At 33.8% G+C, this 18,251-nt stretch overlaps 1 protein-coding gene across 1 annotated transcript; it reads left to right on the top strand.

Annotated features, from left to right (window-relative positions):
• Nucleotides 1-3,661: 3,661 nt before the first annotated feature.
• LOC132738767 (tyrosine--tRNA ligase, cytoplasmic-like) lies at nucleotides 3,662-18,099 on the top strand. Its single transcript, XM_060726360.1, has 12 exons — nucleotides 3,662-3,771; nucleotides 6,096-6,271; nucleotides 6,689-6,818; nucleotides 7,563-7,643; nucleotides 9,101-9,152; nucleotides 9,698-9,880; nucleotides 10,581-10,666; nucleotides 11,378-11,510; nucleotides 12,464-12,561; nucleotides 14,996-15,189; nucleotides 15,682-15,820; nucleotides 17,069-18,099. The coding sequence occupies exons 1-12, from the start codon at nucleotides 3,733-3,735 to the stop codon at nucleotides 17,177-17,179; spliced, it is 1,422 nt and encodes a 473-aa protein (XP_060582343.1). The 5' UTR covers nucleotides 3,662-3,732; the 3' UTR covers nucleotides 17,180-18,099.
• Nucleotides 18,100-18,251: the final 152 nt, after the last annotated feature.

The raw sequence follows: 18,251 nt of genomic DNA, 5'->3' as shown, positions 1-18,251 counted from the left end.
TTTTTTAAGGTGAGTTTAATTCAATAATTACAGAGTTGTGAGATCTCATTATCATCCATATGTCACAAGCGCTGCACTGGCACAAGACTCCAGTCATTAACCAGTTAACAGCTTGAATATACTATCATATATACGAGTATATTTGAAAATTATAATTTTTTATATGTTTTGGGCAGTTTCTGTTGTATGTGTATTACCTGAATTATTTTATTATAATAATATGAAAAAGGCAAAGCCTCAAAGCGAGCTCGATTGCCATTTTATACACTGCTTCTGTTTATTCTAGTCCCCCCTTTATATTATGGCCCCTAAATAAATGCGCAGGACACCAGTGTACGCTTTCGTTTTCAACCAGAGACAGAGTACATGGGCTTTTATCGTTATCTTGCAATTCGAAAATTTGCGATGTGTCATTTCGGTACTTCGGACGAAAGTTTTCAAAACCATCACTATTAAGCAGGTTACTGTGTTACCATAAAGCTCGCTTTGCGAGCAGGCCCTTCAGGCCAGCTCGTCGAGCTTGCTAGAAGACTCTGATCGAGGGTTCTCAGTGATGCTTATTTCGGTGTCCTTGGTAGGCATGTTTATAATGGCTGGACGCATATATTTAAAAGCAAGGATTCTGCGTATACTCAGGGTTCTCGGGGACGCTTATTTCAGCGTTCCGGTATGCATGTTTATTACAGCTGGACGCAAATATTTCAGAGCAAGGATTCCGCGTACGCTCAATTTTACCTGGCGATGCATAAACATTACCGATTGTTTACAACCACAAATACATCACAGACTTCCCGAAAGTTAAAAAAAACTGTCAGACATTCGGTCTGACAAACCACGAAAATCTGTCGGACCGTAACGAAATCCGTCAGACCAAATAAAATTGATCAAAATGAAAGAAAAACTTGTGTTTGTATTTCTAAGACACTTTTTGTTTTTAATTTTTTCGCCGTAAAAATCGGCACATTCCGTACAGTGCATTTTCATCTCCTCCCTGTTATACACCAACGATTCATGGTCCTGCTTCTATTTTTCATTAAATTTTGTCTCAGGTCTATTCTTTTCATCCTTTTATTGCTGTTCTGCGCGCTCCTCTGACGTAGATTTTTGTTTTTCCCAGGATTGGCAGCTTTAACGACGCCATTTTGTATACATGCGGCTTGGATAAAAGCCGGACATTCGGACCGATCCGGAATAAAAAATCGTCGGACCTGATCAAAATTTATCGGACATGTCCGTCGGACCGACGTATTTCGGGAAGTCTGCATCAGCGCGTGTCAGTCTATAGGTAGGCGATCCTATGCTCATTGACCAGTGAAGCGATTAGCCAATCAGTGTTTATGCTTTCGATCATTATCACGCAATAGAGATCAGACTAATGTATACACGCCCTGCACATGTAATTACCAGATATAACACAAGGTGATAATTTTTTATCTTTGATCAACGGTTTATTGGAAATTAGCAAATTTTACCGACAAAAGGATTAACTATTGACACCGCAAGTTTAAAGACTGTTTCTCAAATTACAAATGAGTGTAATTTTGAATAATTGTCGAATATTTTCGGCATTTTCTAGGCAAATTTTTGCCTCAGTTTCATTCTTGCAAAAACGAGTATTAAGAATTTAAGATATTGTGCCAAAATGCCAGGACAACAAACCGAAATACACATAGCTTTTCTTTGATATTTAGATTCTATCCGAAAATTGATCCCGAACATCGGCGATTTCACGTTCGCCAGAAACCCAAAAATTTCGCAAGGGGCGCAAAAATTCTCAGTTTCCAAGCAAAACATGTGAATGAATTGTTCCTTTGTTACTTAATCAACATTAAATCTTTAAATATCGATCTTCAATTTGCCCCCTTTTGAAGATATTTGCTAAAATAATTGTTGATCAGATGAATCACTTACTGTGTGAAGCTGTAAACGATTTTCCTATCCATTCTGCTAAACGCTGCCTATATACATTTACGTTTTTTTTGTGTTTTTTACAAATATAATCTTTTGATTTTTAGAGTGGACTTATTTAACCAAAATAAAATTTGATTTGGTATAAAAATGAAAAAAAAAAACAAACAAAAAACAATTCCAAGTGTTGATGCATTATAATTTTATTGGTTTCAAAATTAATATTAACAACAAAACAATAATTATACTATGTAGTTCAGAGTTTGTTTTGAATAACTATAAACTTTGAAAGTCTCTTGAAGATTAAAAAATATAAGCAATGCTATTGTGAACATTAAATGACTAAATCTGTAAACATATTAATTGCGACATGCTTTTTGACTCCATCTTTTTCAGGCTTGGGAGTCCATGGACTCCATGTTTTAAAGTCCTAGTGATTACCCTGATATGGTAATATTTAAAACAGACTGCAAAACATTTAATATATAGGTAAAAAAAATCCATGTATGAAAAAACTTGTGCTCTACAGCTTAGTACACACTTGTTTTATAAAATGTTGAATTTACATCAATTGGTAATGTACTGTTCATGGTTGTAGCCTACAAATAGCCTATTATTTCTGACTTAACACTATTATATGAATATTTATTTAAATATCGTATAGTAAATAATTTGGGGGTTGGTGCAATATGGTTGTAACTGATGTGCCTTAAATAAGGAGTTACACTGTACATTTTGAACTTTTTTGAAACATTCTTCTTATTTTGAAAGGGGGAAAATGGAAAACTTATACCCCCAAATTTTGTATTATTTTGGAAAAAAAATTTAAATACTTTTTGTAGTTTTTGGTTTATTCTTGTAGAATTTACAAAAAAAATTTTTAAATTGGGGGGAGATGGCTGGGGCCGGGGCATTCTTTTAAAGACTCGGGGGAAGGATTATCAATTTCATCACAAAAAACCCTCCTGAAAGTAAAAAGCATTTTGACTTGTATGACTTTTTTAAAATTTAAAAAACGACCAGTCAATTTATACTGTCAGGCTAAACAGTAACCATGCTTATTTGTAAAATTTTTATATAAAAAACAAAAAAATTTACAAAAAAATTAAAAATTTAAAATTTCGGGTTTTTTAAAATTTTTGGAACAGTCCTTTTTAAATTAGGGGTTTTTCTTGTCAAAATTTTTATATCCAGCCAAATAATGTTTTTGTTTATTCGATTTATTTGATTTTTAAAGTCAAAACTGAAATTTTTTAGAAAATAATGAAAAATTTCCCTTAGCTTTACTGATGGAGGAAGACTTTGAGGTACCCCTCCATGCATTTATTTTCGTCAAAGCTTGGGTAATCTGAGTTTACCACTGTTCACTTTACTGGGACCTTTTCTGGGTAAGCTAGGCTTTGATATCTTCTTCAAATGAAAGAATTAATAGTCCCTTTTGGCAGGATTCAAAACCTAAAGTAGTGAAGGGCAAAGTGGATTTGGGGAATTAGGGAAACTGTTAACAACATTTCCATTTTTTGCCAATGAGACCCTGCCAATAAGGGAACAGGGCAAGGCTTTTGGTATGGGGGGCTATAGATTATATAAAAACTGGCCCCTGGCTGTTTTTACCGATTTTTCCTGCTGTTAAATTTAAGTCCTTAGCAAGAGCCACCATTGTGGTTAATGGAAATGGTTAAATGTATAATATTAAATGCTTTATTTTACCAGGAACCACTAGGAGAGGGATAGAGTCAAGGTTGTCCTTAAAAGAGGAGATTTGAAAAGTATTACTGGGGAACAGCTACCACTGGTAAACCTCATGTCGGTTATTTTGTTCCCATGTGTAAAATATCTGACTTCCTTAGAGCTGGTTGTGAGGTAAAGTACATTCTTGAAAGTAGGATTTTCTTCCCTATATTCTTGGGGAAAAAAGATTTTTACTGAAAATGGAACTGTTAGACTACATAATATGAAATTAAAATAATAGTAAAAGATAGCTATAACCATATGTAAGTTCATGAATTTGACTAAGAGGCCTGATTTTTTTTTATTTCATAAGGTTCTTTTACCAGTTCTGAAAATTTTTAATTTTAATTGAAATTATAAAATGTAACTGTTTTTAGCTCACCTGTCACAAAGTGTCAGGGTGAGCTTTTGTGATCGCTTTTCGTCCGGCGCCCGGGTCCGCCCGGCCCGTCCGTCGTAAAATTTTTTATTTTAAATGACATTTTATAAAAACTAAGGCCAATTTCATCCAAACTTTCAAGGAAAATGTTCCTTTGGGTGGGTCACCTTTTAAAAATTGTTCCCAAATAGAATTTTAATTTTCCATTGCTAGGAATTGGGTTTCCATTGGGGGAACCGGGGAAAGAAAAACCTTTTTAAATATCTTCTTTTTTAAAAAAAACCATAAAAGAGCTAGAGCTTAAATATTTTGAGCATTAAACATCTTCTGTGAGTTGTCTACCAAAATTTGTTCAATAAAAGCCCTGGGGTCAATTTGATTTTCCCTATTATGATATAGTAAAAATTTAAAAAAATCTTTTTTTTAAAGAACCCAAAGAAGCTAGACCCTAAAGAATTTTTAGCAATGGAACATGTTCTAATGGGTGTCTACCCAAGTTTTGTTCAAATAAAAGGGGCCCTGGGGGGTCCAATTTTTGGCCCCGCCCCAGGTTGTCATTTGGGATTTTTCCTTTATATCAATAGTTAAAAACTTAAAAAATCTTCTTTTAAAGAACCCAACGAGCTAGAGCTAAGCTTTTTAGCATGAAACATGTTTTTAATGGGTGTCTACCAGTTTGGTTCAAATAAAAGCCCTGGGGGTCAAAATTGGGCCCCGCCCCGGGGGGGGTCATTGATTTCCCCTATATGCATATAGTAAAAACTTAAAAAATCCTCTTTTTAAAGAACTCAAAGAGCTATGGCTAAGATATTGAGCATCAAACATGTTCTAATAGGTGTCTACCAAAGGTTTGTTCAAATAAAAGCCCTGGGGTCAAAATTGGCCCCGCCCCAGGGGGGGGTCATTGATTTTCCTATATGCATATAGTAAAAACTTAAAAAAAGTCTTCTTTCAAAGAACCAAAAGAGTTAGAGGTAAGATATTTAGCATGAAACATGTTCTAATAAGTGTCTACCAAGTTTGTTCAAAAAAAGCCCTGGGTTCAAAATTGCCCTGCCCCGGGGGGTCATTGATTTTCCCTATATGCATATAGTAAAAACTTAAAAAATCTTCTTTTAAAAGAACTCAAAGAGCTATGGCTAAGATATTTGCATTCAACATGTTCTAATAGGTGTTTACCAAGTTTGTTCAAATAAAAAGCCCTGGGTTCAAAATTGGCCCCGCCCCGGGGTTTCATTGATTTTCCTTATATGTGTATAGCAAAAACTTAAAAATCTTCTTTGAAAAACCCAAATAGCTAGAGTTAAGATATTAAGCATGAAACATCTTTTAGTGAGTGTCTTACAAAGTTTGTTCAAAATAAAAGACCTGGGGTCAAAATTGGCCCCTGCCCCGGGGGTCATTGATTTTCTTTATATGTGTATAGCAAAAACTTTAAATCTTCTTTTGAAAAAAACCCAAATAGCTAGAGTTTAGAGTTTAGATACTTAAGCATGAAACATCTTCTAGTAAGTGTCTACAAAGTTTTGTTCAAAAAAGCCCTGGGGTCAAAAACTGGCCCCTGCCCCCAGAGGTGTCATTGTTTTTAAACTATATGTGTATAGTAATAACTTAAAAAAAATCTTCATTTAAAAAGCCCAATGAGCTAGAGCTTAGATGTTTAGCATGAAACATCTTCTTTTATGGGTGTCTACCAAGTTTGTGCAAATAAAAGCTCTTGGGTTAAATTGGCCCTGCAACGTTGGGGGGGGGGGGGGGGGGGGTGGGGGGTGGGGGCCTATATACAGGTGAGCGGGACCTCAGGGCCATCATGGCCTCTTGTTGTTAAAAAATACCCTTAAAAATCCAACAAAATTGTGAACTCAGAAGTATTTGGGATTTCCAATATTAATGAAATATCTCAAAGATTACTAATAATTTGATTATTAATGTCTGTGTACTACATATATAAAGCTGATAGTATTATTTTCTAAAGTTTAAAAGTGGGGCATCTTTTTAAATTAATAGAATTTACTATAATGATATTTCTGACATAAAACGAATAGTTTCATTACTTTAACATTACACATGATTTTAGGTGACTATACTCTTTGCGGATCTCCATGCCTACCTAGACAATATGAAGGCACCATGGGAGTTGCTACAACTTCGTGTACAGTACTATGAACATGTGATCAAAGCTATGCTCAAATCTATAGGTGTGCCACTAGAAAAACTGAAGTTTGTCCAAGGAACTGACTTCCAGTTGAGTAGGTAAGAAATATTATATGATTTTTGATTTAGCTACATTGGTTTAAAGTCTTAACTTGCTGTGCTGACTACATTTATATAAATGGCACTTACACAAAATCAGCTGCTAAATGTCATTAATTTGTTTTTTATTGTTGAAGAAATGTATTTCAAAATGACTTATTTTGTCTGACCACCAATTTTGAACTAAGAACTGACTTAATCAAACTTCCCTATAAAACATTTTATTGTTGTTGAGCTTAAAATTCACAGAGTTTTGAGAAAGCTGTTATTGCCGTTTTTAGAGAGAAAAAAACACTTATAATTATGACTTGGCAAGGGAGTGCGGCTGTATCAAACAAGGGAGATAATCTACCTCAAAGTACCTGTTGGTGTTTACAAGTTAACCTGTTGTAATAATTTTTTTGTATATAATTACAGGGAATACACGCTGGATGTGTACAAATTGTCGTCATTGGTTACAGAACATGATGCAAAGAAAGCTGGAGCGGAAGTTGTTAAACAAGTGGACCATCCTTTGTTAAGTGGACTGCTGTACCCTGGTTTACAGGTACATATACATTTTGCAGGAATTTTTTTGGCTTATTTTATAGCCATTATTGGGTCATATTCCCAATTGAAAATAGCATATTATTTTCCCAATCCACAGGAAAAAATTCTCAATTGAAAGTTACAAAATAAAAATATTGAATAAAAATTCTAAAATCTTTGCAAAAAAGGGCTTTCTTACTGTAATAGTGCTTTAATATTTGAAGATGCCATCATAGACAGTAATTGTTTGCATCCATTTAATCACTGCAAAATTTCAGTCATGCATTTTTTCCCAATTTTTAACAAAACACCGCTGAAATTCCGAATTCCATGGGTATGGGTTGTGTTCCCAAAATCCTGGAAAAAAACCCTGTTTTGTGTTGCAAAATTAAAATTCACTGGCTGGACCTCATGGTCCTGTCATCTGTGGTAACTCTGTGTTGCTATATATTTATGGGTTATTAGTTTTTTCCCCTACCCTTAACATTCTTGATTCGTAAGGGGTTAGACTTTAGCATCAGCTAGTTTAAAGCCAGGTAATCCTGCATGTTTATGCATATCAGACATGATTATCTACCGTTTATGCCAGTGTAAAAAAACCTGTCTTAAGACAAGCTACATGCTTTAAATGATGTCATTCCCTTTTATGAATGAATTGCATTTAACTCCATGAGTATAAACCTGATTAAGATAAGAAAACATTTTAAATTTTGTAAATGAAATTGTTAGGAAATGAAATCTTACACAGGTGTTTATATTTTAGGCTTTAGATGAAGAATACCTGAAAGTTGATGCTCAATTTGGTGGGGTAGATCAGAGAAAAATCTTCACATTTGCAGAAAAAGTAAGTAATATCAATTAATAAAATACTGGCAGGAAAATTGTCAACTTCTTCAATAGACAATCTTGTTCAGGGTGTTTGATGCATGTGGAGGCATTGATTTCCCTACACAAAAAAGACCTGTTTGATACATTTGATAACTATTGTACTGTTAAATTTTGTTGAAAAATATATTTATTTACTGCATTTTTTTAAGTTGTCTGGTTGAGCTATCTTGATTGTTGCATGATCGTCTAGTGCAATAATTTAAACGTTGCTAATTATTCAAAGTTTTTAAAGTTAAAATTTTGAAAGTTTCAATATGAATCTTTGAAAACATGCTTATAATGACAAGAAACAATTGTAAGACAAGGGGCATACAATCTGAAAGTTATATTATTGAAGTAAGACCAGGCTTCGCGAAACTGCTGAAAAATTTGCCTGACATTCGGTCAGACAAACTTTCAATTCTTGTCTGACCGAAAGAACTTTTGTCTGACCGAATTTTTTCCCCCAAATATATGTATATGGTAATACCTTGGTGGTTTTTTTTAAAGACATAACACTTTCAAAGATTTGCAAGACAATTTTATTCCCTTAAATAAAACATTAGTTTATCCAGATTGATGGACTCACAGGCGCTAGTCACATATATTCAAATATTTTACATAACCAGTCTATATATGTATATAAAGATATATAGTATATAGCCCATATAAAACTTTAAAAAGTTTGTTTCAAGCACCTGTGGATGGACTCTGTTTGGAAATCAAAACATTCATGATCAAAGCGGCCATTTTTCCATTTACCCACAAATTTTCTCGGCGGGCGCCTGGACTCGTATTCCTTTTGTTTCGCTTTTTTTCTTCATTGGAAAGTTTACGATTTTTGCCGGGCGTAGCGCCAGCGTAATAATGTAGTAACATCGACATTTTGGTTATTGACAGTCGTATGTATCGGACACTTATAATGAAACGGCGAATCAAAACTCGTTTTACATTTTTTTATTCAAGGGAGAAAACTCGGTCTTGATCGGTCTTGGATATATCCCGGTATTCGTACCGGACATAAGGTCCGGAACTCCGAAAAAAAATATCGGACCGGCCTGATTTTTGCCGGACATGTCCGACGGTCCGGCAACTTTCGCGAAGCCTGTAAGACCCGTTTTTAACTAACAGATTTTAAAGGACGAGCTTTGACAATGCATTCTGTGCTCTTGTATTGTTATTACATGAGCAGCTAATATTTTACCATGATATTGTGTCACTATACCAAAAAGAAGTAAAATATCTGTAATTGCAGAATAAAAATGATAAATTCACATGCAGTGTTGCTTCATATTGTGAAAATTTCAACTATGCATTTTTTTGTGCCAAAAAAGGGAAAGAAATAAGATATTTAAATGTTAGAGTAAAATTGTGCCCCCAAAAATTTATTTAAAAGTTTTTAAGCAGCACAATGTTGTGTTTCATCTTTTACAGTACATGCCACAGCTTGGATACACTAAAAGAGCTCATTTTATGAATCCTATGGGTAAGCAATAATGTTTTTAGTATTGTCACAAATGTTAAAAGGAATTAAGAAAATATATAGTTTTAAATTTTCCTATTCTCAAAACTATAAGTTAAACAGATAATTTCACATTGACAGCCAGTATTCAAAATTTAAGACAATTTTATCCATTTTTCTTGACTTAATTGCATCACTGCGGCAGGTTTAGATACCTGAAATATGTCATGTTTGTTACCAGTTTACTTACAAAAAATGTTGAGTCGCACCATTCTTTATGGTATGGTTTACAAGTTATAAAAGTAACTTTACCATACTTTCCAGCAAGCTTATGGAAAGTCTGTGGTTATACACAGGTGCTTGCTCATGCCTGAAATAATGCATATATTGGCAGATGAGGTCTTCCTCTACCAGTGAATCTGGAAAAATCACCATATATGACTTAAAACTTATTGAAACAAACCATGCCTAATGTATAACTGTACATCACTCGGTTATGTTCTCTTACACCATCAATCATTTCTTTAAAATATTTCAGCAAGTTTGAAGATTTTTTTTTATCATTTCAGTTCCTGGATTGACTGGGGGAAAGATGAGCTCTTCAGAAGAAGATTCTAAAATAGATCTTCTAGATTCAGAGGCTCAGGTGAAGAAGAAGTTAAAGAAGGCATTCTGTGAACCAGGAAATACAGCTGAAAATGGAGTCTTAGCTTTCTGTAAATCTGTACTCTTCCCTCTATCGAAAACTGGGGGTAGGTATTATTGTCTATTGTTGATTTTTATAAAAATTCAATGAGCTAAGTTGGTGGTAGAAGGGGGGGGGGTTAATTTATGTTTGGTAAACAAATATTAGATACATTAGCTTGTGTCTAAAATGTGCAAGGAGCATGATTTTTGTGACTTAATGAGTATGTGTTTGAAATTTTTTTAAGCTCTAATCTTTTCCTACTGTTATTGGAAAAGTTAATTTGTATTGCTTAAAAACATCAGTAAGTAATAAAGACATCAATACTTCTGTTGTAAACATTGTATTGTTCTTTTTTCATAGTCATTTTGGGACACAAAAACACAGGTATGATTTCGTGTATTTGAATGTTGTCAACGGGACATGCTTTTATTTGTACTGAAAAAACATGTCTTAGTACTGTGACAGTGACTTTTGCAATTTGAGCCGCGTCACGAGAAAACCAACATAATGGGTTTGCGACCAGCATGGATCCAGACCAGCCTGCGCATCCGCGCAGTCTGATCAGGATCCATGCTGTTCGCTTACCAACCCTATTACAAGTAGAGAAACTGATAGCGAACAGCATGGATCCTGATCAGACTGCGCGGATGCGCAGGCTGGTCTGGATCCATGCTGTTCGCAAACGCACTCTGTTGGTTTTGTCGTGACGCGGCTCATTTGTTGATTACTTCATATAGTTACTAGTGCTTGTAATATCTTTTTAGAGTTTAAAATTGAAAGAGCAGAAGAAAATGGAGGAAATCTACTTTACACCAAATATGAGGACCTGGAAAAAGCCTTTGCTAGTCAGGTAATTGGACATTTTTTGCCTTTATCCTTTTAATAAGTCTGTGATTGCATACTGTCACAATCCATCCATCCATTCTATCAAAAGTTCAAAAAAAGAGAAAGCATATCCTTGATACTATTTAATTGTAAGGCACAGCACCACATGCCATGTAGTTTATTAAAGGAACTCCACTGAGGTCCAAAAACCTAAAAACATAAAATTTTAATTTCTTACATAGATCAGCTAGGACAATTGAAACAGAAAGATATACAAAGGATAATTAAGAAATATACCCAGAAATGAATTAACAATCATAATTTTGTGCAATGCTTTAATTTTAAGTTTATCTACTCCTGAAAGCTCTCTTTTCCTATATAAAACGACTAGAAAATAATACTAAATTCAATGTTTTCAAGCTTTCTGATATTTTTAACTTGTATCCATTGCTCATACATGATTCTTTACAGACTTTCGAAGAATAATTATATTTATTGTGATTTAAAATTCTTTATTTTACAATAAAAATATCCAATATTAATGCACTGATAGCTTAACAGTACTGTATCTGATGATTATAAATATAATAGATAATTATAGCATTAAAGGTTGTTTCTACATTTCTTATGGACTTGTGGGGTCAGCTTTGAGCCATTCATATTAGGCCATATAACCTGTGGAAAATCTTCAAAAGTAGTTGATGATATATATATTTTTTTTTCTACATTCATTAAGGAATTACATCCAGCAGATCTGAAGGGAGCTGTAGAGGTGTACCTAAATACTTTACTTGAACCCATCAGGCAGGAGTTCAGCACACCTGAACTGAAAAAACTCACCTCATCAGCTTATCCTGTACAAAAGAAAAGTAAGTCACTTTTAACAATATTCTTCTCAGCAATATTGAATTTAATGTATTGTATAAGTACTTTGTTGCTAGCTTTTCTTAAATTTTCCGTCAGTGGTTCTTGTCAAATGTCTGTTTGTGCCAGGAGGAGCAACTGAGGTCTTCCTACACCAGGACACCATTTGACATGTACTGTGTTGGATCTATGTAAAACCCATCGAGTTTGGCTTAATAAAGTAGTTATTATATTCCATTGCTGTAGTCATGACTACACTACCAACTGGAATAAAGTCAGTGTATTCAAATATGATCAAGAAAACTGTAGCAAATATAATGATTATGTTAATATATTAGTGTTTTATACATGTATACAAGCATCAAGTAGATATGTAATGAAATAATTTGATTAATTTAAAGGTTTCTGTAAGCTAGGGCTGTCATTGATGGAAAATTTCGTATTGACATATCAAGAGACAAATATCAATGATATATCGATATATCAATTTTGACAGTAGATTCAATGAAAAACATTTAAATATGTGTTATAAATTGGAATCATAGTGTATGTATGTTTGTATTTACAATAGACATTATGAATACTACAAACTAACCAAAGTGTTTTTCTGTTATTTTTGTCACTGAACTGTTGAAAACAGACTTTAAAGTTCAAGTTAGCCATGAAAACTAGAAAAAAGTGTCTTCACTTTAGTAGGCTAATTAGAGTGGTATATTCCCTTTAAAAAAATAAAGATTTTTAGCTTAATTGTATCAATATTTAAAAGTGTGTATCAATATTGTATCGGAGGATGAATATCAATGATATATCGATATTGCAATATTCAATGACAGCCCTACTGTAATCATGGTAAGAGCCTTAACTCCACAGTAATGATTCTGATAAAAGTTAAAATATAATTGCAATTGTTACTAATAGGCTAGAAAATATATATCTTAATCAAAGATGTATTTTACAGAGGGAGGTAAGCCTGCTGCAGCGGGTGCCAATGCAGATGCTGAATTGTCTCCCTCTAGATTAGATTTTCGAGTAGGGAAAATATTGAAAGTTGAAAAGGTAAGAATTTATATTTTGATAGTATTTGATATTTATATATACATGTAACTCTCTGACTCAAAGAACATTATGCTACTGCAACTGTATTTTGATTGTTATCCTGAATTCCAGTTTCCTTGAATAAAGTTTTGGTAAAGTGCCTACTGTAAAAGCCCATATATATTAAGAATTGAAATTTCTAAGAACATTGCATAAAATTGTAAATCAAGTTAAGCATTTATAGTCAGCAATATCAATGAACAACTTTGATGGAAGTAATGTGTATTGAGCTGGGGATTTTATTGAGTATAGTTGTTCATGCTGTATATTGGAAGGGTACAACTTCTTTTTTTAGCTCACCAGAGCCGAAGGCTCAAGGTGAGCTATTAGTATCAAAGGGGGATGCTCCGGCGTCATGCGTCAACAATGGTCTTCTTCTCTGAAACTACTGGACAGATTTACTTCAAATTTGGTCTGTAGCATCCTTGTGACAGTCACACTTGAATTTGCTCATGTCATTCCAATTGGCCGCTTTTAGGGGTCAGCAGAGCTAAAAATAGAAAAACCTTTAAACATCCTCTTCTACAGAACTAATGGATGGATGATCACCAAACTTTGTCTGTAGCATTCTTGAGTAGTCTTTTATCAAGTTTGCTCATATTAATGATTGTCCCCTTTAAGGGGCCACTACAGCTTAAAATAAAAAAACCTTTAAACATCTTCTCCTACAGAACTAATGGATGGATGATCACCAAACTTTGTCTGTAGCATTCTTAGGTAGTCTTTTATCAAGTTTGCTCATATGAATTTGATTGGCCCCTTTTAGGGGTCTCTAGGACTAAAAATAGAAAAACCTTTAAACATCTTCTCCTAAAGAACAAATTCAGGGATGATCACCAAACTTTGTCTGTAGCATTCTTTGGTAGTGTTTTATCAAGTTTGCTCATATTATTTTGATTGGCCCCTTTTAGGGGTCTCTAGGACTAAAAATAGAAAAACCTTTAAACATCTTCTTCTACAGAACTAATGGATGGATGATCACCAAACTTTGTCTGTAGCATTCTTGGGTACTCTTTTATCAAGTTTGCTCATACTAATTTGATTGGCCCCTTTTAGGGCCCGCTAAAGCTAAAAATAGAAATACTGTTAAGTGTCTATTTCTACAGAACTAATTGATGGATGATCACCAAACTTTGTCTGTAGCATTCTTGGGTAGTCTTTTATCAAGTTTGCTAATTTTATTTTGATACCCCCCTTTTAGGGGTCTCTAGGGCTAAAAATAGAAAAAACTTTAAACATCTTCTGCAATAGAACTAATTGATGGAAGATCACCAAACTTTGTTGGTAGCTTTCTCGGGTAGTGTTTTATCAAGTTTGCTCATATTAATTTGATTGGCCCCTTTTAGGGGCCGCAAAAGCTAAAAATAGAAATACCTTTAAATGTCTATTTCTAGAGAACTAATTGATGGATGATCACCAAACTTTGTCTGTAGCATTCTTAGGTAGTCTTTTTTCAAGTTTGCTAATATTATTTTGATTGGCCGCTTTAAGGGGTCTCTAGGGCTAAAAATAGAAATACCTTTAAATGTCTATTTCTACAGAACTAATTGATGGAAGATCACCAAACTTTGTCTGTAGCATTCTTGGATAGTCTTTTATCAAGTTTGCTCATATTCATTTGATTTGCCCCTTGTAGGGGTCTCTTTAGCTAAAAATAGAAATACCGTTTAATGTCTATTTCTAGAGAACAAATTAATGGATGATACCAAACTTTGTCTGCAGCATTCTTGGGTAGTCTTTTATCAAGTTTGCTCATATGAATTTGATTGGCCCCTTTTAGGGGCTGCTTAAACTAAAAATAGAAATACCTTTAAATGTCTATTTCTACAGAACTAATTGATGGATGGTCACCAAACTTTGTCTGAAGCATTGTTGGGTAGTCTTTTATCAAGTTTGCTCATATGAATTTGATTGGCCCCTTTTAGGGGCCGCTAAAGTTAAAAATAGAAAAACCTTTAAACATCTTTTCCTACAGAAGTAATGAATAGATGATCACCAAACTTTGTCTGTAGCATTCTTGGGTACTCTTTTATCAAGTTTGCTCTTATTAATTTGATTAGCCTCTTTTAGGGGCCACTAAAGCTAAAAATAGAAAAACAGAAAAAACCTTTGAACATCATTTCCTACTGAAATAATTGATAAATGATCACCAAACTTTGTAGCATTCTTAAGTAGTCTTTTATCAAGTTTGCTCATATTAATTTGATTAGCCCCGTTTAAGGTAAAGCTTAAATATCCCAGGTCATGGCATTTCCTCAAATTATTGTTTATTCTATGCTCAAATTTAATATTAGAATATATTGACATTCTAACACTGAAAAGCAGTTGTTTCTGGTGAGCGACTCAGGGCCATCATGGCCCTCTTGTATTTAAATGTTTTTTTTTTCTATTTTAGCATCCTGATGCTGATTCCCTGTTTGTAGAGACTGTAGATTTGGGTGAACCAGAAACCAGGACTGTTGTGAGTGGACTGGTTGGCCTATATCCTGAGGAAAAACTACAAGATAGACTGGGTGTCTTCTTGTGCAACCTTAAACCAAACAAAATGAGGGGTGTGACCTCAAGTGCAATGTTGATGTGTGCCTCTGTGTAAGATTCATTTCACTTTGATTTACTTTTTCTCCCACAACTAGATGAATGAAAATGAGATATTTTGCCTATTATTTGCATCTCTTTAATTTTAAAAGGCAAAATTTGAATGCATTTATTTAGTGTACAGAATGTTACAAGATTTAAAATGCAGCAACTAATTAGCTGTATTCCTGCTTTAAGTGAAAAATGTTTACAAATTCACCTTCTGGGTAGCCATGTGCATTTACGAAAATGGATAGCTTTATCAATGCAGTTATACCTTTTAAAGTGGTATTAATTTGTTTGTTAATTGCAGTTATTCATAATTTGATTAATATTTCTCCTTCCTGTTTTACCATGTGGGTCCCCATCAAATTTGTCTCTCCATCTGTATTACCCACTACTGGAAACTTCACAAGTTGTCCTTTTTCACATGTGGCTAGGCTTTGTTGGTAGCTTACTGTGAACGTTGGATGTCCCTTGGTGACCTTTTATATTTGTATTTATCAGGGATGACCCTAGGGCAGTTGAGCCGTTGAACCCACCAGAGGGCAGTGCACCAGGAGATAGAATTTATTTTGATGGCCACCACTCGGATAGTCCTGATGAACAGTTGAACCCAAAGAAAAAAGTTTGGGAAAAATTACAGGTTAGTCTTGGAAATTTTGGTAAAGCTAAAAAGCTAAAATGCATTAAAAAATGAAAACCACTTAAAAGAAGGATTTGTTGTTTTATCTTAAACTTTAAAGTATGTAAAGCATTCATAGTAATAAAAATAGACTGTTTTAATGGATTAAGTAAATTTCTGAACTTAAGGTCTATACAATTAACAACAGGAAGCCAGTTGCAGTTCCTCCACTTGTATGACTGAATTATTCATACCAAATCCACCTGGGACGTCTGTAGCCGAGTGGTTTAGGTAGTTGACTTCCAACCACTTGCCCCTCACAGCTTTGGGTTCGAATCCTGACAGGGAATTTTGATTGTTTCATGTGAGGAAGCTTTCAAGCTTACGGAACGTTGGTGGTTCTACTCAGGTGTCTGTTTGTGCCTGAAATAATTCACGGAAGGGCACCCAATGTCTTCCTCCACCAGTAAAGCTGGAACCTTGCCATATGACCATTACTGTGTCGGTGTGCAGAAAAACCCAATAAAACAAACAAACAAAACCAAATCCACCAAAATGAATAACACATTTTTAGCTCACCTGTCACAAAGTCAATTTCATCCAAACTTAACAGGAATGTTCCTTTGGTAGTCAACTTTAAAAATTGTTGAAAGAATTTAATTCCAAGCAGAACTCTGGTTGTCATGGCAACCGAAAGACAAAAATTAAAATATCTTCTTTTAGAAATTGTAAGAGCTAGAGCTTAAATATTTGGCATGAAACATCATCTAGTCAGTGTCTACCAAGTTTGTTCAAATAAATTGGCCCTGCTTGGGGGGGGGGCTTGGCTACAAAGCATGAAACATCTTCTAGTGGGTGTTTACCAAGTTTGTTCAAATAAAAGCCCTGGGGTCAAAATTTGCCCCACCCCAGGGGTCATTGTTTTTCCCTTTATGTATAAAGTAAAAACTTAAAAAACCTTCTGCTAAAAATCCAAAGAGCTAGAGTTTAGGGGGGGGGAAGGGTCATTGTTTTTCCCTATATGTGTATAGTAAAAGCTTAAAAATCTTCTTAGAGCTAGAGCTTAGATATTTATCATGAAACATCTTCAAATGGGTGTCTACAAAAATTGTTCAAATAAAAATCCCTGGGTTAAAATTGGCCTATATTCAGATGAGCGATTTTAGGGCCATTATGGCCCTCTTGGTATATAAAGTTTAATGCTACTTTATTCTGTAACATATTTCATTTTCTTAAAAGACCAATAAATATTGAGTTATGTTATTTCAGGTTGACATGAGAACAAATGGTGATTGTATAGCAGAATGGCAAGGCAATAATATGATGTCAAAACTAGGACTTGTTAAATGTGACACTTTAAAATCGGCACCAATTAAATAATAAACATTTTGTTGTTTATCAACTGAATGAATTCATCAGACATGGAATTTGATTATTAAAAGAGAGTGATTCTAAGCAGTTGTGTTTTTAACTTTGTGATAAACATATAAAATGTTCTGTTTTTCTTCATAATAATTATGCAAACTTTATTGGATTAAATGGCATATGATAGTAATTGTATTTAATATACGGAGCCTTGAAAGTGCTTTACTTAAGAATATTCAGATAAGTGGGTTTTTTTCCTCACTTGTTGAGAAGAGGCCTTAGCCTCTTGATTTTGAGGGAAAATTATCACTAATATTGCTAATTTTGGAAGTAAAAGAGCTCGTGTAAGTTCAGATATTTGGGAAATTGAACATTTTGTTTGAGAAAAGGTCCTCTATAGGCCTCTTTTATAAAAGCTGAAAAGTGATTGTACATACAACATTAACTCTTGAACAACAAAACATGAAAAAGTTATACCTATGAAATAAGAAATAATTTTGAATTTATGAAATAAGAAAACATTTTAAAAATTAATGAAATGAGCAAACATTTAAATTTTATTGATGTCACAAATATTTTCGACAACTTAAAACTATTTATTTGATAAAAATAATAAAAAAGTTGTATTATTATGTTCATTTAAAGAAATATGAGACATACATGTACATTTCATTATGATTTAAATAAATACGTTCATAAGAATTTTCATCTAAATACATATACTGAAAGGCAGTAAGGAAAGAACATATTAAACAAACACTTACTATACATTATATACAATGAGATTTGAATACAAGAATTGCAAATAAACAATTGTGATCTCACATTGTGTCTCACGCTATTAATAGTGCAGGAAATGATCATGATGTATGATTGTTGAAACATTGTTTTACATTTTTAATGCAACAAGAATAAATCTTTTGGTAGAGAGAAAAGTTTTGTGTTCTTACAAATGAAAAACCCATTTGTACAGATATTATATTGGGTGACTGTCCCATTTGAATAGTTAAATGGCTAACATGAAAAGAAAGTTCACCCAACATATATTGAGTGTTGCAGTCATGGTATGACTGAGATTATTCATGGA

Source organism: Ruditapes philippinarum, unplaced genomic scaffold, assembly GCF_026571515.1.
Source record: "Ruditapes philippinarum isolate M1 unplaced genomic scaffold, ASM2657151v2 ctg1064_1_1_1_1, whole genome shotgun sequence".
Classification (NCBI taxonomy): Eukaryota; Metazoa; Mollusca; class Bivalvia; order Venerida; family Veneridae; genus Ruditapes; species Ruditapes philippinarum.
The sequence above is the reverse complement of the archived record's forward strand: the minus strand, read 5'-3'. Positions and strand labels throughout refer to the sequence as shown.